At 37.6% G+C, this 19,668-nt stretch overlaps 5 protein-coding genes and 1 long non-coding RNA gene across 7 annotated transcripts in view; 4 read left to right on the top strand and 2 right to left on the bottom strand.

Annotated features, from left to right (window-relative positions):
- The window catches only part of LOC105284367, a 32,387-nt gene extending 29,414 nt beyond the window's left edge, over window positions 1-2,973 (top strand). The window contains exon 5 of the mRNA XM_026971315.1: window positions 2,883-2,973. Within this exon, the coding sequence (XP_026827116.1) occupies window positions 2,883-2,923 (41 nt within the window). The 3' untranslated portion in view covers window positions 2,924-2,973. The remainder of the gene's footprint in view (window positions 1-2,882) is intronic.
- LOC105284362 (facilitated trehalose transporter Tret1) lies at window positions 33-5,266 on the bottom strand. The gene is made up of 3 exons (XM_026971314.1): window positions 5,174-5,266; window positions 4,809-4,884; window positions 33-4,168 (listed from the first exon to the last, which is right to left on the bottom strand). Exons 2-3 carry the CDS (start codon window positions 4,858-4,860, stop codon window positions 2,784-2,786), a joined length of 1,437 nt encoding a protein of 478 aa, XP_026827115.1. The 5' UTR covers window positions 4,861-4,884; window positions 5,174-5,266; the 3' UTR covers window positions 33-2,783.
- LOC105284361 lies at window positions 3,945-5,646 on the top strand. Its single transcript, XR_894866.2, has 2 exons — window positions 3,945-4,081; window positions 5,176-5,646. It is a non-coding gene; the product is annotated as an uncharacterized LOC105284361 (long non-coding RNA).
- Window positions 5,647-8,296: 2,650 nt separating this feature from the next.
- LOC105284369 (tetraspanin-13) lies at window positions 8,297-13,436 on the top strand. 2 transcript variants are annotated; one of them, XM_011347779.3, is made up of 7 exons: window positions 8,300-8,612; window positions 9,230-9,397; window positions 9,597-9,695; window positions 9,776-9,883; window positions 9,975-10,109; window positions 10,314-10,441; window positions 10,730-13,436. In XM_011347779.3, the coding sequence occupies exons 1-6, from the start codon at window positions 8,553-8,555 to the stop codon at window positions 10,386-10,388; spliced, it is 645 nt and encodes a 214-aa protein (XP_011346081.2). In that variant the 5' UTR covers window positions 8,300-8,552; the 3' UTR covers window positions 10,389-10,441; window positions 10,730-13,436. The 2 variants fall into 2 exon arrangements, with proteins under 2 accessions (XP_011346079.2, XP_011346081.2); XM_011347777.3 differs by lacking the exon at window positions 10,314-10,441 and having other exon boundaries at window positions 8,297-8,612.
- A 144-nt stretch (window positions 13,437-13,580) lies between these two features.
- LOC105284368 (cyclin-dependent kinase 2) lies at window positions 13,581-17,310 on the top strand. The gene is made up of 5 exons (XM_011347776.2): window positions 13,581-14,704; window positions 16,195-16,390; window positions 16,468-16,740; window positions 16,812-17,015; window positions 17,107-17,310. The coding sequence occupies exons 1-5, from the start codon at window positions 14,589-14,591 to the stop codon at window positions 17,215-17,217; spliced, it is 900 nt and encodes a 299-aa protein (XP_011346078.1). The 5' UTR covers window positions 13,581-14,588; the 3' UTR covers window positions 17,218-17,310.
- Window positions 17,311-17,563: 253 nt separating this feature from the next.
- Window positions 17,564-19,668, bottom strand: part of LOC105284372 (microtubule-associated protein 4) — a 34,761-nt gene continuing 32,656 nt past the window's right edge. Inside the window, exon 11 of the mRNA XM_026971313.1 lies at window positions 17,564-19,137. Coding sequence (XP_026827114.1) covers window positions 18,541-19,137 — 597 coding nt within the window. The 3' untranslated portion in view covers window positions 17,564-18,540. The remainder of the gene's footprint in view (window positions 19,138-19,668) is intronic.

Below are 19,668 nucleotides of genomic sequence, written 5' to 3'. Positions count from 1 at the left end.
AGGGGATTGCGAAAGAGAGAGTTCTCGTTCGGTGATTACAGACTTTACGGTGAGTTTCTTTATTTATTGTCAACGTATATTGCAAACTTCTACATTGTAGAAATCTGTGTCGAAGTAAAATTCGGTTGATCGTTGAACCCTGCCTAAAAGGGACGTGTAGAGAGTCGTGCAATAGCGTGAACATACTTGAACATACTCGAGTTAAGATGCAGCTTATTAAGAGTATAGGCGTGCTTCGCATTACAAGTCGCAATAATAAAAGTGAGCCACCTCGTGACTTGTGCAGACTGCTGATTATCCACGCTGTTTTCGTTGCTCGCTTCGTCAAAAACGAGCTAGTACGTATGCACGTATTCTTCTTATGCACGTAACAGGTGGATCGCGTCAGCAGCGGGGGCACAAATAAATCCCCTCCTCCCCGGTGGCGGAGAGTTGCCCATTAACCCGATTATGAGACCAATCGGATTCCTCGCGTCGGTCGGACGAACCACTTTATTATTGGCGAGCACTTATTCTCGGGCGCGGGGCAGCACGCGTGCTCCGGTACTCCGAGCAGGTTTATAACACGCGCCGAAACGCGAACGTTTTCTTTAACTCTAGTAACGGGCCAGTTATATTCTACGCCGAAGCTATTCTTACAACGTTATGTCTCACCCTGCCTAAAAGGGAAGTATAAGTTATTCGTCATGCCACAGTGCTCGTCGCAGATCCTTCTTGCATCAGGGCCATATAGGTGTGAGCGCGTACCCCGGCGAGGGATGCGCGCGGATCACACACTCTATTCATCAATAACGTTTAATCGTAAGCGTTATGTCAGGTTGTTTGTTTCACACCCTGCCTGAAAGGGATAAACAAGCTGTTTCTAATCGCCGTGGTATTGCGCCGAACAGGATTTTGTCTTTTCTTTCTTTTTTCTTCCTCTGAGGATTCCTCGCTGCTTATTTTATCTCCTGCGTTTTTATTTTATCGCTTTTGGATACTCTATGCGATAAGTTTGAAGGCGCGAGATATTTCGAATTCGGTCAAAACATTCGGTTCGATATTTGAGTCGAATTTTACTTTATATTCAGTAGATTCAGTAGGCAAATTATTCATGCGATTATCAAGCAAATAATCACCATCGTTGTTGATCATGGATTGCTGGTGATGAATAATTTGGTTCTACTTAATGCAATAAAGTAAAATTTAAGCAAAAATCGAATCGAATTTTTTGACTGACTCAACACGTTAGGAATATATCATATCATACATGTATGGAAATAGAGCGGCGGTTTTTTAGTTGGAATCCATGAACTTGTTTTGCCTGTTCGGAGCTCACCCAGAGCGATGAATAAATACTTTACGATTAATTAAAAGCTATCAGTCTCAAACTTAACTTTAACCCTGCCTGAAAGGGAAAAAAAGATGGTCATGCAAGATTGCTCTACCATGTTTGGGGCCCTAGCTAACGCACGTTGGATGTACGATAGATTCCGAAGGGTTGATTTATTAGATCCGGTTCTTCGGAAACCACCGGACACACTGTAAATTTGCATTATTCTCGGCCGAGATTGCTTCTGAATGAGCTTTTACACGATCGAGTTAACATCGCGTTGAGATAGCATAATTATCTCAAAATCAAAATCAAGAATAGAAACAATTATTTATACAATGATGTATACGTTTTTCCATAAATAAATTAATAAGAAGGAAAAAAATGTTTAGTGAATATTGTGAATACATAATGATTGGCTCCTGGAACATAAACATATGTTCTGATAAAAATATGTACCAATCACACGTAAATAACTGATAAACTTCTTGGTAATTTGCTCAAAACATTCAAAATCAAATAAAGAGATCGAGTTTTATGTGTTGTCGATGCTAGCAATGAGAAAGAATGAAATTTTAAATTTACATTAAATTTGCGTCATTGTCATTCTGGTAGATTGCACGTAGCTCGACACGTGACTTTAAATTAGCATATATTTAAATTACTATATTTGGATGAAGATATGTTTGTGCAAGTGACAAGCGTTATGCGCGTTTAAAGTTTAAATCCAATTCAAACAGACACGCCATTATCACGAATTAATGGTTCTCTTTAAATGGTTCTCTTTAAATATCGTAAATATCGTACGATGATATCTTGATCGAGAAATGCTCACTCGATGATCTCGTTACGTCGATCGAAGCGCCTTTTTCAATGGAATATAAGAGCCCTTTCTTAAACATTAATAAAATCTTATAAGCTAACTTTCATCTGAGGAATTTCCCCTCCAAATCGTAATTTCTACGTTTTAGACTTTGATTTGAGTTTCATATAGTTGAGTTTTGTAGTTAGCGAATAAAAATTGGAAAATAAAACATTTCCATAATAACGGACTTCGATTAAAACTTGAGATTTTGCAATTAGATTTTGCAACGTAGAGATTCTTAAAATTTTCTTCCGAATTTCTGTATAAAAATACACGCGAATTCGTTGACTTTTGACAGGGAAAGCTCTCCGGTTCTTGTGATTTGCAAAATAATAATTTTGTCTTGCAAAACGGTAGTATGACGTTTCATTGTTATCTTATCGAAGCGACAATCCAATTGTATACTCAAATATTGCAGTTGATCTTACCGTTGGAAATATTGCTCGTCCGCTTTATGACCCGAACCATTGTAACCGGAAGGGCGATCGGCCGCCTTTAGGTTCCCTGTCGAATGTCCCATAATCCGCGTCGCTTATTGCTATCGTTTGAAAATTATCGTGCGTGAAATTTTCGTAAACCTCGCGACCTTACTTCTCGCCTATCGACCTAAGCTATCGTACTTATTCGGATTTGCTGCTCGTCTTTAGCGCCGTTCTTCATTTCCTTCCTCTTCTTCTTGCAATTGAGCTCTTCCTGGATTTCCAGCAATGATTTGCCCTTGGTCTCGGGAACGACTAGCGCGATGAAGATCACGCCGAGGAAACAGCTGATGGCGAACCAGCTGAAGGCCGCGTACACTCCGCAGAAGTCGGAGATCACCTGGTACAGTTTGGACACGATAAAGGCCAGCAGAGAGGAGATCAGATTGGCCAACGACACGGCGGCACCTTTCACGTTTGTCGGGAATAGCTCTCCCAACATCATGTACGACAGCGGGTTCAGACCGAGAGCGATGATTAGCTCGTAGAATATCACGGAAGAAGGAAGAGCCCAGCCATATCCGGTTATGTCCAGCTCGAATTGGAATTTCAGGAGATAAAAGGTGCCAGCAATGGTAAGTGCGACACCACCTAGAAAAGTGGTGACCAGCAGTAATGGTCTTCTGCCGAGCTTGTCGACGAGTGCTGCCGCACCAACACCAGCAATCAATTGCAGCAAACTTAGCAGAATCACCGCGTTGCTCGCGGGTATACCCGCGTCACCCTCTTCAAGGATTTCTTGAGTGTACGATTCAATCGCCGCGATACCGCTGAACTGCAAGACCAGTTGCAGCCCGAAGCTGATGATGACGGCGCGTCTGTTGCCAGGTGTGTTGAATAGATCCCAGAAGTGGCCACGGTCGCTGAGATCGCGGATCACTGTCTTCTGCATTTGTTCCAGGTCCTCCTCTAGCTGATCCTCAGTAACGCAATGTTTCAGTCTTTTCAGACTGGTCACCGCGTCGTCGTGGCGGTTTCGCATCAGCAGGAAGTACGGCGACTCGGGCATCCACGTGAAGGTCAGGAAAAATATCAGCGGGATCAGCAGGCAGACATAGGCCAGGCACTCATAGGAGACGAACGGGCCCACCGCGTGGGCATATAATTCCCCGAAAGTCACCATCAGCTTGATGAAGGAGCCAAGAGCGCCACGAATCTCCTTATCGGCGATCTCGCCGATGTACATCGGACAGACGACGTATACCACACCCTGGCCGATACCGCTGATGAAACGAGAGGCATAGAGAACGTAGGGATTCCATGCTACGATGATCAAGATAAATCCGACAGTCAAGGGGAGTCCGGCTATCAATAAGCTCGTTTTGCGACCTAGCCAGTCGACGATGAAAGCTGCCAGAATGCATCCGGGTATGGTACCCAAAAGATAAAATGAGGCGATCCAAGAGGCGTCGTCTGATGTTATCGGTACGTGCGAATCGGGCGATTTCAGTACTGGCAAGATAGGTGACGTCCAACCTATATGAGCTCCAGTAGTCGCCAGCGATATGGTAGCTGCAATACCGAATGAATAAATGAAATCATGGTTTACACTGCCTTTTTATTATCTCACGCTGATCTTTTTCACGTACAAATGTTTAAAAATTTTTTTAATTAATCAAGAAACTTATACACACGACGAGAAACGTTACCCAGCCTTTCGCGTAAAAGGGGCACGATATTATATAATAGTTATCATTTATCTACGTGGAAAATATGAATGTGAGAATCTAATTTCTTAATAATAATTACTACAAGCAAGATCAGTGTTTGAGATATAAGCTTTAATTTAATATATACATTTTTATATTTTATATTTCATCACGTTTTGATATTTTGGACTTTGGATACTCTTAACTTCAAAATTTCGCTTCAAATCGCACTCTCGTTTAGTATTATAATTATCAATGTGATTATCAGAATGATGGCTAATCATTATCTGCTGCAAATATCGAGATATATATATTTTTTATTAAGTTAATTAAGTAATTATTAAATTAATTACTAATATCTATATATCTTTATATACTGTAATTGCATAATTTTAAAATATTATGCCATTGTAAATTGTTCTATATTCAACATTTTTAATGTTTATACATCTCATTAGTAAATTAAAAGTTTAATTAATTGTTTTAATTTAAATCTTGCTTACCTGTGATCGCTGCTACATATTGAGGCCACCGTTTAACACGGGTTTGCTCCATCTTTTATTTCTTCTTATTACAGGACTGAAGGAGAATAAACGTGTTATTAAGAATATATAAATATACTTAATTAAATATGATATTATGATAAATTAGATGTAAAAAGAATTAGAAGATTCTATCATCCTATACTATAAAGAATGCAAAGTAAAAACGGATAATCAATAATTTTAAAAATATTGGCCATATAGTGCAATTTGTAAAATTTAATTTAAATATATAACGTGGTATTAGAATAGATTTTACAAATTAAAAACTTAGTTTATTTATAGCTCTCGTCTACAAAACGTTTCTTAATTGATATTGTGCTTACAGAGATAGCGATGAAACGCACTAACGCTACCACAGGAAAAGCGACGAATCTCCACGAGCCTAACGACACCCGGATTTTAATGCATTGCAGATAGAGTGACAGTGTATTTATGGCGCCGTGGATTTTATATGTTACTTTATCAGTGCTTTCCTTATCAGTGATTCGTGTCGAATCTGTTGTCCCCACTCACATTATATGAGGATGTGTTTGCTACTACTCTTTGTTCTCTGAACGAGGAAGGACGAATAGATTGAATATAGAATTATTTTTACGCAAGTGTATTTTCTTCTACGCACCACCTGCGAACACTATATGTTTGACTGTTTGAGAAGACAACAGATCTTATGCGAACTTAATTAACATAAGGGTATAATAAAAGTATTATATAAGTCTGAATTATATAACATTACATTTTGAAGAACAGTATGACGTGGTATCTGCCTTATCATAGTATATAATAAAGTGCGTTCATAGAATTTTTATCTAATGATTACACACACATACACACACACACACACACACACACACACACACACACACACACACACACACAATCCAATATATATATTTATTAAAATCAGTTTATAAACGCAGATATCATATTTTAATTATTAGCAAGCAATATATACGTTATTGTAAAGTTATTGCAAAGTATTTGCAAGTTTAATCTATTTAATCTATTTAATCTATTTTTGTCCTGCAAAATTTGTAAAAAATGGAAGCGCATTAATTGAATAGATTGATATCAAGTATTCCAATAATTTATATTATCGTTTCATTCCAATTAATTTCAATTGCAAGATTTATTCGTGCAATATTAAGATCAAATATAGTAAAATATTGCATATTATATGAAATATGTCGTTAAATATTGATTGGATAAAATTTCGTGGAATTTGCGTGCAGGTAAACGGATATTGTGTCTTTGTTTTTACTACACAGATAATAGGATTAATATTTTATATTAATTAAAGAGAAAATGCTATTTTGTGAAGCTGTTTATAATTGGCGCCTTTCCGTTGCAAATTGTTGATTGACAACAGCAAACATGCAAACATTATATATAAATTGCTATCAGTAATTAATTTGTGAATTTACGTAACGTTACAACTGCATGATAAAACGACTCTCTGGAAAACGATTTAGTATCGCTAAAGCATGGTAACAATGGATATCAGTAAAAAGTATGAGGACATGCACTTATGATTTTTACAATTGATGATTTTTGCGCATTTAGTAAATCATTATTTGCGTTCTCTACTCGCACGAGAGAACAATAAAATCTCTCTGGATAAAAATTTCTATTAAAAATTATAATGAAAATGCAGGCATCATTTGCAGCAGAGGACTTGCAATCATCGTTTTTATTGCGTCAAATTGCAATCTCTCCGTTTTAATTTTCTCTAGCAGAGGAAGCTAAAGAAGGAAATTAAAATATTTGAAGGAATATTCTTGCTCTTCTTTTTCTTAATTATTTCTTCTTTCTTTTTTTTATTATATTCTTCTTTAATAATCTTTTTTATATTATAACATAAATTGCATATACAAGATTATTATTAATAAAATTATTATTGATGTTATTTCCTTTTATAAACAGTTTTCATATAATTTGCAATCGCATGAAGAAATATTGTAATGATGCGCAACACGTAAAGCACGATTGTTTGTGCTTCACCCATAAATATAAATGAAATTTTTGCACGAATCGTAATAATGTATTTTCAATGATCACTGTTTGTAAACTTATTTCGCGGAATCTTTCCTTGTCGTCTTTAAATCATTTGTGCAACAACCGCTATCGCGAGACCTTGATGACTTGTCGCAAATATACATGTGCATTTAACTTGATGCATCCGTATGCAAACGTGTCGCAGCACAGATTTTTGCAAAAGAGCGTATGCACTGTACTGGTTATAATTAACCAGTGGAAAATATATCCTACTTGTACGCAATTCAAATGTAAGCTACGTCGAAAAGACCCATGGATGAATAACAGGATTTCGGAATTCTCCACGGAAGTTGCAAAATAATAATTTATGTTAAAAAGTTAAAGATAGGTTTTGAAGATTTAATAATATAAAAATGACATTGACGAAATCAGCTATAACTACATGGATATGTTTATACCTAATTATATATGTTATATATAACATAAAATTATACAATTTTTAAAAAGTCAGAAATTAAAGTAAGTTAACAGATAATAAAAAAGTCGTAATTTTTATATAAACACTACGCAGTACAATTAATATAATATTATATAGATTCCAAAATAAATTTTACATAAATTCGTAACAGAAATGGCGTATTTAATCATAAATTTAACGCTATTCTACATGCAAAATAGTATTTTTTAATTTTTTGAATAAAATCAATAAAAACAATATATGAAAAAAATAAGATATGCCAATAACTGCCAGGAAATTACATTTAAATATAGAAAGTGTTTACGTGTTATCTGGGGCAAGCGCTCACGCCGTTAATGTTTAATCCGTGCAAGCTTCAACGTGACACATTTACGATGTCGACATTCGTCACCACTGAGAAACAAATGTGCGAATATTTCACTACAAATAGTCTTGCATCTGATTGACGAGCACATGAAATAAAACAAGAAATATTTTCTCGAATAATTTTACTCTATCTTTGAACAGAGCAATAAATAGAATAAATAAATGGAGCCCCAAAAACGACGTCGATAAAATTGATATCTGCTTTTTAATTATCGAGCTAAATTTTATGCTCTTTCAAGGAAAAATAAAAATCAATACCTGAAAAATATTTGAAACATATTCAAGTTATGTATCAAAATTAAAACTTTCGTTATCGTTATTGGGTGGCAAAAATGAATGTATGCGAATGCTTCGCGCTGCCATTTTATATGCGAATCCATGACGCGAATTTGGATCTGAAATCGACGTAATTCTGTTAAGCTATCACCTAATGCAACTCTATAATTGCAGATAAACGTAAAGATTATCTCCACGCATCTTTAGAACAGCAGTTCTCCGCAAGATTCATTGAAAATGCAACAATTTCGGCCTCCGTCTGTCGCGCGCGCGGCGCGTTCGCATTCATGTTTCGCGCGCGATAGTCGCAATCTATCGAGCGCATCGATCGCCGCCATCGCGCTGGCACGGGCAGTCGCGAATTGTCTGCCGTCGTGAGGGTCTCGGTGTGACTGCAATTCACGCGAATCTGCGAGTCGCGAACGCGATCGGTCTGCGTTTCCTCTTTCGTTGACGCTCGCTCGTTAACGGTAACACCGAAGAAATCGCGCGAACTGCGTCGCGAGACGCCGCGACGCGTGCCGATCGCGGATTCGCGGCTGCTGCAGGGATTCGACGGGGACAGCGAGGGACGTAGAACACGGGCGAAGATGTGCGGCGGCTTTACGTGCTCGAAAAACGCGCTGACAGCACTCAACATCCTTTACATCGTGAGTAGACCGCCGTCGATTGCGTGTCGATTGCGATGGGAAGGGGAGCCTCGTTGAGCCTTGTCGAACCGCCTTCTCAATCTTCCCGTCGCTCTCGCACGGCTCCGTGCGTCTCTCCCGCCTCGCGCTGTTTACGGAAAGAAAGCATCCGGCGTGTCAATCGCACCGTCAGCGATTGACAAGTTCTCAGTACGTGTTAACCGCTCCAAATTGTCCCGCAACCTCTGCTCCTACATTGCCGATCCTAACTGCGATACGCCCGGAGAGACGGAGAGGGAACGTCAACTGAACCATATTAACGCTCTCGTTGACGTAGTTGCCACTGATTATCAGATAATTGCATTAAAGATACGTGCGTAGCAGTTTTCGCGAAACTGCACATAGATCTTCGTCTGAGTAACAATTCCTTGTTCGCGTGATGAGTGAATGAAGGAACGATGAAGTGTCATAGACAGCTGTAACCTGCAGCTGGCGATTGGTATTCAGATTATGCGCAAGTCAGATGCGACAGCTTGAGATTACCTGACGTTTATCTCGGACCAATTCGGCATCACGCTGTAGAACACATGATGGAGATATTTTTCATTAATAATTAATAATCACCTCTATTCTTGCAGGTTGTTGCCTTTATATTAATAGGAGTCGCCGTATATGGCAGAGCATCGGCCCTGGTTACAAATCTCCCCATTATTGGAGGCATTTTAGCATGCGGAGTGATTCTGTTTCTCATTTCTATATTGGGTCTGATTGGTGCCGTTAAGCACCATCAGGTCTTACTCTTCTTTGTATCCTTTTTCATCTGCAGCTGATACTCGTTTGTCAAGGAAAAAATACTTGTTTAACATACATTCTCCAAACGTTTATAATTATTTATATTATTGCTGTCAATACCGAGTGATATATTTTGCATCATTTTGCTGAATAAGTATTCTGAGTAAGGTTCTGAGTAAGAAGGGTGGATCTATCCTTAATCATGCTTCACAGTACATGCTCATTTTATTCCTCCTGTTCCTGATTCAGTTCAGTATCGCCTGTGCTTGCCTCGCCGTCAATACTAAGCAGCAAGAGCAGCTCGCGGAACAGGTAATTTTCTCATTCGAAAAAACAAAAGCAAAATATTGTATTATTTTGAAATAAATAAAATAAAATCCAATGATTCCTAGGGTTGGAGACACGTCGGAGATGATTTAAAGGCAAAGGTTCAAACCACTTTTAACTGCTGTGGATTTAATAATACCACTGAGGATCCAAATCTACCTTGCAAGGTGACTGTAAGTAGTCTCGGATAAAATCTATATTTTCCACTCCGTCCATTCACACACGTGATTCCGTCTATAATTTAACCGTTTTAATCTCTTACAGAGCTGTTGCCAATCAACCGACGTCAATCTAATGTCTTGCCCACCTTGTCCGCCATGTATGCAGAAACTGCAGTCCACCATCGACTACGCCTTCAAATTGTGCGGCAGTATAGGATTGTTCTTTAGCTTTACGGAGGTGAGATTTTTCATGACGTTACGTTGTTCTACGTACATTGCACAATTTATACAGAATGCAATTATATTGCATATATTGCACTAAAAAAATAGAATTGATTTAATATCTGGGACTTTGATTCAACTGTAAATGTACTGATACGATCACTGATTATGATGAAAATGCTCTCACTTCGCGAATGCTAACATGTGTGCCCGATTACAGTTTGTTGGTGTATGGTTGACCGTGCGGTACAGGAACCAGAAAGATCCACGAGCTAATCCTAGTGCTTTCCTCTAGTCTAACACCATCGCCATGTCCTCTGTCACTTCATACGATCCTCCTAACAGATGGTGGGTGCTTTCATAATGTAATGGTTGTGGTTTTTCGATTCTTTTACCGTTTTTTCTTGTAGCTTTACCTAGATTCAAGTACTCATACATTAATGTTCCAAATAGTCTGCCAGTAATGTGCCAGTCATAATAGTCCGAAAGAGCCTATATTACGTGTAAAAAAAAATATAGCATGCAACGATTTCAAGTAATAGGACGGATAGCTTTTCTATCGATCGATCTCTCTTTTTCTTTTGTCCCAAATACTTTACGGACTCCCTCAAGCTCTATAAATTTCCCGATTTTCAGGTGATTGCAGCTTTCTTGGCAAGGCGTTATCGAAATCAATTAGATCCACAGGAAAAAGCTGCAAGGGCCATTTTTCCGCAGCATAATTATGTATATTGATTATTTGTTGGCGATGCGTTTTAAGAGAATTGACGTTTTTTTTATTTACGTTACACCGCGATGCATTCTTGTCGAGTCGAGAGGGGACGAAATCATCATATCAGTTTCGATTCTTGATTGCCCGAACTGTTGTGCAACATATTTTTCAAGAGTAATGGTTTTTTCTCTCGAACATTGATCATTATATATAATGCTCAACAAGGATAGCAGTTGATACTTGTTTTTTTTAACTGGGCAATCATAGATTTTAGAGTGAGTTAGATAAATAACTGAAATGTGTGCTCTAGTCATATACTTAGAACACTCATAACAAGCCTCAATGCGCCTTGTAGTCTAGAGAGACGAGAAACATCACGTAAGTATGTCTCAATGAAATTATTTTATCGCTTTATTTCCCGCAGTTCGTTAAATATTGACGATAGTAAAAACTTAGCGTGTTGTGATTATGCTATTTAGTTAAATATTCCGATATAAATCGAGATACTTGAAACTATTTTTAAAAAACGACGGGATGACGTGAGTGACGTGAGAAATGTGCAATCCAGTTTTGTTATATTATTTTTTTAAGAAAAGAGAAAAAAGTGAAATATGCATCCCGTATGTTATATAACATAACAGCATAGGTGGTAATATCCACGTCCGTATCCCATCTCTATGATATTTTTTTTCGCATAATAACGTCGCACATCACACACATACACATAACTCTTCAATAATACAATAATAATAATAATAATAATATCTGTACATTTATATCTTCCTGAGCGAAACAAATTCTGTCATATCGTCTTTGAGTACTTTTAGATAACTTTATAATATTTTTATGTCTGGAAGGATTACTTTTTATATTTAAACTTTTCTATAGCACTAAAGAATGCCTTTCGTTCTATGAGAAATCGTAATCAAAATAATCAGAGATAATTGTAATGTGTTCCTATAACGTAATTTGGGTGAAACTTGACTTATCCTTTATCGGCAGGCATTACAAATTCACAGTTGTTCAATTCAATAATTGCTCTCGCACACTTGCTTGCAGTATTGTACGGCTATGGCATGATATGATATATGAGAAATTACTTCAAGTGTATACTATTATCCGCTTATAATATCATCAGTGATAATATAAAATATATCGTATTTCAAGTTTCATCCTGCAAAAATATCCAACACGAGTGCTTTGCTTCGAGTTAAACTCTGCGCTCAATGTGCATTATAATAAAAGCGTAAGAAGCGTAATAGGATAAATACAAGATGTCCTAAACGGCCTGGTGGGAGGTTTTTCAGTTTTTATTTTACGTAATGCAGGGTCCTTAATGGATCCTCTTGCAGATGTAAAAGTAAAAAGGTTCAAAGCTCCTCGCGAGCAGCATTGAAACCATTTTGTCGAGTATATAACGCGAATTATATAGCAGTCGTGTATCATAATTATATTGAATTGTATCATATGAGAAAAATGTATTTATTAAATATCTTGTAAAATGTTATCCTACCAAGTTCTTTTCGGACAACTTGCATAGCAAATTCTTTACGAGGAACAAATTCAATATGCATGAAACTGTTGTATGTTTACAACGTGCCCGCTCTCGCATATCCTTTATTTAGTCTTATTACGTGAAATGTGATGGATAGGATAAATCTCGCTGTACAATTTCGTTCCTTAAGAGTCTCCCTTATATTTTAGAAATGATTGAAATACAATCATGTTCAATAAATTCATCTCGTTACTGTGCATTGTTGTATATTGTGTTCATTGAAAATTTTAAGAATATAATCGAATATAAAAGCAGAATTTATACGGAGAATTCGTTTTTGTTGTTATTAAACGATAAAATTATGGTTTAATTAAAAAGCGTGGCACGTTTAAGATAGGCCGTGGGTATTTTTTTTTCTATTTTCGGGCAAATTTTTCGAGTGTCGGCTATATCACGAAATTAGTAGAAAGAAAAGGAACTTATAGATGTGTATCTTCCAAAAGCGAATAGTAAGAATAAAATCTCGCGAACATTCCAATTTTTACGCGTCTTTGCCTGGCTTTGGTAGAAACGTGCGTACATTTTATATAGCACGAAATAGTGCTCGTATCGTATACACGCGAGATATGTATTTACATACATATAATAGATAGTTTAATTCCTATGTACACATATTTTTACCTATACACACGTATCGTATAATCAATACATATTCGTAATTATAGACTTGAAGTATATCCAGATGTAAGAGAGTTAAAAAAACAATCGAGCAATTCGACGAATCAAGAACGAGAGGTCTGCGCTTTTGTGTAATTGAAAGGTGATAGAGATGTTATTTGCTGCGTGCAATTATGTATTACCTATATATGCACCGATATATGCACAATGCGTGAGTGGCGGACACTTTTGAGAATCAAAATCTGACGCGCGTGAATAGAATCGAATATCGACAATCTTAGACGATGGAGATCATGTATGTACGTATTGACATAGAGATCATATTCGAATTATACTCGATTTACCTTTCTACATTACATGTTTCAACCTTGCGTTATTCTACGTATACATCCTTTAAAAATGCCCGGGATTGGCGCGCTGTATCCAATTACAAGTTCGAATAAATCGAATCTTGAGTCTTACTTGGTCCTTCCTATTCTGTCTCGATGCAATTGCAATGCGAGTCGAAGTTTACTGTCCATCCCAGCTTTCTCAGGATCGTCTTATAACAATTCTACATCAAGCTGCATCGTCACATTACAAAAACAATAACTACATAACACGCAATTTACAATATTCAATATTCTAAATTTCGGCAGTTTCAATAAGTGATTTAAATGTTACAAATACACCACGCAATAATAAGAGCTCTTCACAACAATCTTACACTCTGCTAATAAATTACTTTTATTAAGTACTTATTAATACTGTTATAATAATTAATAATGTCGTATAATAAATATAAATTCTAATTTGCCATTCTGCAGGCCAATAGTGTATAACAGGTCGTCACCTCACAGGCGCTCGGTTAAATGAAAAAGGGTTGCTGTTTCACAGGCATCGCTATCTGTTAATTGTGTTGCGGTAATACAGGCGCTCTATTTCTCACCCTAATTTATTAGGCGCCCATTTAATAGTTCCTGAAATGTCTACTACGAGTCTCTACTATCTACAATCAAAATGCAAAAGCGGTAGCACGACTCAATAGTTTGGTAATCGCAGGTTTTTACTTTTCATATAAAACTAAATAGCATATTTTTTTATATCAAAGTAGTACGACTCAAAGACAGGTCAAACAAAAGTTTTACAATTCTTTAAACTTAAGATAACGAATCAGATGCATTTTTTTATCTGTAAATTATGTCCAAGTGTACTGAACATTCAGATTTATTATTATTAGACATGTATCTCTTCTCTAAGGATTTGTCGCTTAATTTTAAAGCACCATCGATTACACACGTATAGATTGACGACCATCGATCTCGCAGTCGGCCATCGATTCGCATTATCGATTTTCCTTCAACCCCTTGTTGAGAGAATAAAAATGGCTACTATGGCGCGTACGATTTCGGTGTAGCGGTAAAGCGAGTGTTGACAAATAAGCGATAAAACCGCATTTCTGACAAGAGTGACCATCCGCGCTGTTTGGCGCGTCGACGGTGCACGAAATAAATTGGTCAACGACGGCGTCGACGACGGAGTCGGCCAGGGAAGGTGCGGCTGTCGGGAAACAGCCACCGCGGGTTCGCGGCGACGGCGACGGTGACGGCGAGCGCAGCAGCGTAGAGGTTATGGACAACTTCGTGAAGATCGAGAAGATAGGCGAGGGGACGTACGGGGTGGTCTACAAAGCCAAGGATAAGCTTACTGGCAAGCTAGTAGCACTCAAGAAAATCCGTTTAGAGACGTACGTAGCATTGAGATAAGTTCATTTCCGCGCGGACCTTCCTTCCGTCTTAGGGTCATTATCCTCACTTGTAAACACGTCGAAACGGATCATAAATGCTGAATCTCGCTTTCGTTCAATCAGACATCGTTTCTCATCGAGATCAGATACTCCTCCGGAAATTCTGTGAAGAAATTCTAGGCGCGAACAAGAACCGTAGACAAATAGCTATGAATGAGAAATCGTGATTACTTCAGCCACAATAGTCATTGTTCCAACACGTTGTGCTGTTGTATCACTGAGAGTTTTCTTAGCGGCGATTGTGTAGTGTATTACGGTATAACTGAAGGCACAACATAGAAAAATACTCTCTCCATTTGTACTTTTAATCACGCAATAAATGTGATAATATTACTAACTGTTTTTCACATTTTAATTCGCTTCTTAAAGAAACATTTATTGAGATATTCCCTTTTATTATCCTTCATATGGTTTATTTATATGCGCAGAACTCGTAACATAAGATATAAGCTTTTATTAATCTAGTGGAATGTGTTTCCACAACTAATTAATATCTGCTCTCTGATGCTTGATGTAACATTTTCATAAGTATTTCTCTTTTCCCACTTATGAATAATATATATAGAATAGTATGTACAAACTTGTGTGACAATCGTTCATAAGAATGTCCAAATAACAGAAAAATATATTGGCTGATCTTCGAAGATTTGTGTCATTCTGTGCTCCTTTGTAAATTAATTAAAAACCGTTAATTATTCTTTTAATTAGCATAATTTGTAATCGTTAATTTAGTACTCTTATCAATAAAATAACAGCTAATCAATATAATATTCAGCTGAGATACACTGTTGACTTAAGTCATCCTACAAAATTAATTTTGGCTCTTACTTATACATGCGTTGAAGATTATCAGTTTGCAGAATTGCAATATCAGCTGGGCTTTTGCTTGTGCACACTGCTAACACATTGCTAACAACTTGCATATTGGGGTCAGCTGAATCTGCAGGGGCCACGTTATACTAATTTTCGTAGCACCACATTATTCAGCTTGTCCCATTGTGCCATGCTCGCCTGGTTTTTGATTTGTGGTATTTTTTATTTAATATATATTATGTAATTATATTAATTTAACGATACGATAGTTATTAAGATTATTTTTTAAATAAGAATTTCTACGTATTTGTGTGTGTGTATATACATATATGCTGTATAGTACATTTTCACTGGAGGTAACATTTGTTTAAATATAAATAGAAATTAACAAAATTGCTTTTACGTCTGTTTTCGAGTGAATTAATGTAAATGTTATGTTATCACACATGTTTCCCTAACACATATGTAAGATGTAAATGTAAATGACTCAAATCAAAATATCGGCACCACTTAACACAGGAAACGATTTTTCTATAATGTATTCAAGTACTATTTTGCGTTGATGTTTTACTTCTCAATCAATATTTCTTTAATTAAATAATAATGCTTTAAACCAGGGAAAGGGAAGGCGTACCATCCACTGCCATTCGGGAGATATCGTTACTGAAAGACCTCGCTCATCCAAACATCATACAGTTGTTTGATGTCGTCGATGGCGACAAGCATCTGTATCTCGTCTTTGAATTTCTGCAGCAGGATCTTAGAAAGTTGCTGGACTCGGTTAAGGGAGGTTTAGAACCAGCGCTCGTCAAGGTACCGGATCCGTCGCGCCTTCAACGTGAATGTCACGACGTGTCTTAAAAATAAAAAACACTTTCTGCTTGTTACAGAGTTATCTCTTTCAGTTGCTAAAGGCAATCTCTTTTTGTCACCTGCGTTGTATACTGCACAGAGATTTGAAACCGCAGAATCTACTGATAGACCGGGATGGCCACATTAAGCTGGCCGATTTCGGACTGGCCAGAATGATCGGCGTACCCGTGCGCACGTATACGCACGAGGTTGTTACGCTCTGGTATCGCGCACCGGAGGTCCTCTTAGGAACGAAATTGTACACGTGCGCGCTAGACATATGGAGCCTCGGCTGCATATTCGCGGAAATGGTACATGAAAATTGATTGCGAGAGTCATTGATTGCGTGTTTGCGAGAATCTTACAGGATCGATCTTTGCAGGCGACCAGAAGAGCCCTGTTTCCCGGAGACTCTGAAATAGATCAGCTGTTCAGGATATTTCGTATGCTTGGCACACCGGACGAGACAATTTGGCCTGGAGTATCACAACTGCCGGACTACACGTCCAGATTTCCCAGATGGGAAGCGACCAATTTAGGGGATGTTTTACCCACTCTTGATGACGATGCCAAAAATTTAATTTTAGTAAGTACGATGGGAAAAGCTGATGACGTCCTCGTGGAAACGTACTGGAAATTATGTACTTGTCTCACAACGTCTCTCTTTATGTTTTCAGAAACTGCTAACGTACGATCCTAACCAGAGAATAACAGCACGGAAAGGATTGAGCCACCCTTACTTTGCGGGGGTTAAATTAGTTCCGCCACCACTGCCAAAGAAGAACTGACGTAGATTTATCGCTTTACGCGTCGATTAACGCGTAATGTATTTTTATAGATTTTCATATAAAACTTAATAAAGCGCGCAAAATAATTTTGGATGATGCTCCTAATTGGTTGGGCTATAGCAAAGTGTGTTCAATTATGTAACATAGTTTAAATATATATATATATATATATATATATATATATATATAATATGTGTATATATACGTCAATTTTTACTTCTATAAATCTTGTATATATTAATTCTCAATTCCTTGTATCTGTATGCCTTTTCATGTGTCTTCCTTTAATTTTTCATTCTTCACATGATAACGTGCAGATATACTGAATTACATACTTCGCACTATCTTTTATCTATCTTTGAAGAATATATTTTGCGTCAAGCAAGGCAATGTTAATAATCGAATAGTTTAAAGCATTTTACAAAAAGTCTAACCTATTCAAAAATTGATCTAATAATTAATTATGATATATTATTATTATTACATCTATTTTTTATATGGATAGACTTCTAAAGAACAAACCAGCAAAAAATATCAAGAGTTTGTTTCGGAAATAATATTGTCGATAATTTACTAAAGGTTGTTAATATGTTCAAATAGCATTTCTGACACCCATTAGTCTTCTACAGAAGATACGGGTTAGAAATTACATAATTTAGTTGGAAAAGTAGCACTTGTGTAAAAATCAAGTTCTTATTCCGTTTTGCCTTGAATTTCTAGTTCATTTTCGAGTTTATCTGAATTTTTTAATAAAAAACCTATATTCAAAATATTTTTACTTATTAATAAAAAGAAGACCTATTCTGGCAAGTGCTTTGTTACGAATCCTCTATTATTATCTTAAGTTTCTAATTATTTTGCACTCACTTTTATGCGATGGACAGGGTTCTATAGAGCTAACACTTTCATATGCGTTTTTAAATTGAAATTTAAAGTGAATCTTTCCTTAAGAATATTGATGCACCAACAATCCTCATATTTGTAAGAGTTCTAGTGCAAAATCTTATTTTTACTTATTAGGTACATAAGTTCTTGCCGATGGATCGGTGAGTGGATCGCCTCAAAAGATGATCCTTCTTTCCTTCTTATGCATCGACCTAATATTTTTCATTAGACTTTTAACTTCAACATTCCGTTAAGGCTTTAGAGATACTTGAAATCAAATAGAAACTCGTGGCAAATATATAAAATAAAATTTTCACTAAGAAAAGATGGACTTTGAATTGTTGTAAGAAGCGGCAAATGAAGGAAAACAAATGCGGGAAACCTGAAACATCCTAACATATCAACTGCTAGAAAGTCCATTTCTTTCATCTTATAATCTCAATACGCCATCCGCGAAGCTGGCTCGATCAACTTGGGTAAATTGATTTTCGAGTGAGTGTCGGGAGCCATCGGATTTTCTTCTTGCGGTGTCGGCGAAGACGCGAGTTTCGGAAGACGCAACTCTTTTGGGGGCGGCGATTTCCTTGGTGTGTTGGGAAACATTCTGCCAGGTGTGCCGGGAGATGTTTTCCTAGGTGTTGCGGGGGATGTTCTTCCTGGAGTACCGGGGTTGGTTTTATCGCTGGCGGATTTGACGCGCAGGCTACTCGGTGGACGTGGTGAGATCGGTGATCTCGGTGAGCGATCTTTCGTCGTGTTCCTGCCATTTGTCGCATCCGGTGAAAGTGTTTTGATTGCACGTCCGTTGGTGAGATTCGGAGCTTCAGTCTCCTGCGTGAATTGCTTCCTGGGTGTTGTGGCTTCCGGAGATCTGGCCAGTCCGCTTCTGACAGCTTGGGGTGTCACGACGGACGTGGGTGACGTGACATTGCGAGTTTTTACCGGCGTGGAGGGCGGCGGCTGAGGCTGCGGTATCTCGTCGCCGTTTCTCGAATCGTTTGCAAGATGACGGTCACCCTGTGTAGGAGACTGAGCCTGAAATTGCGACAATAATTTATTTTTGAGCATTTAATGGTAGATATGATAAATAATATGTTTTCGGGTGCGTCCAGCTGACTACTCAATGATTGTAATACTGGACGTGCCCCTTGTTACGTAGAATTACGTAGTGTGTGCAGACTGACCTTGATCGATAGGCGGTGAATGGCGATGCTTTGCGAACCTTGGGTAAATTGCACGTGAGGGTGAGGCACACGCTGTGCGTATTATCCTTTTAAGGTGGTAGATTTTCTAAATACTTCTAGTAGATATTGGTAAGGATGGACTGAGGAGCTTACTCGTGTTTGCCGGTACCGTTCGTGCCAAACCGCAGGGATTAGTTTTAGGATCATGCCTGATATTTGAGTCTCCTTGTATGGATGATGTATATCTTGCACAAAGTAATTAAATTTGAAGGAACTGATGGGTCTTCATTCTGAAGTTTAGTTACTAGTTTCTTTAAAACTAATAAACAATAAACTGCAATTATTATTGAGTTTCTGATGTATCAAACGTGGTATGAAAAGA

This window comes from Ooceraea biroi, chromosome 7, assembly GCF_003672135.1.
Source record: "Ooceraea biroi isolate clonal line C1 chromosome 7, Obir_v5.4, whole genome shotgun sequence".
Lineage (NCBI taxonomy): Eukaryota > Metazoa > Arthropoda > Insecta > Hymenoptera > Formicidae > Ooceraea > Ooceraea biroi.
Note: the sequence above shows the minus strand (reverse complement) of the source record. Positions and strands in the feature narration are given on the sequence as shown.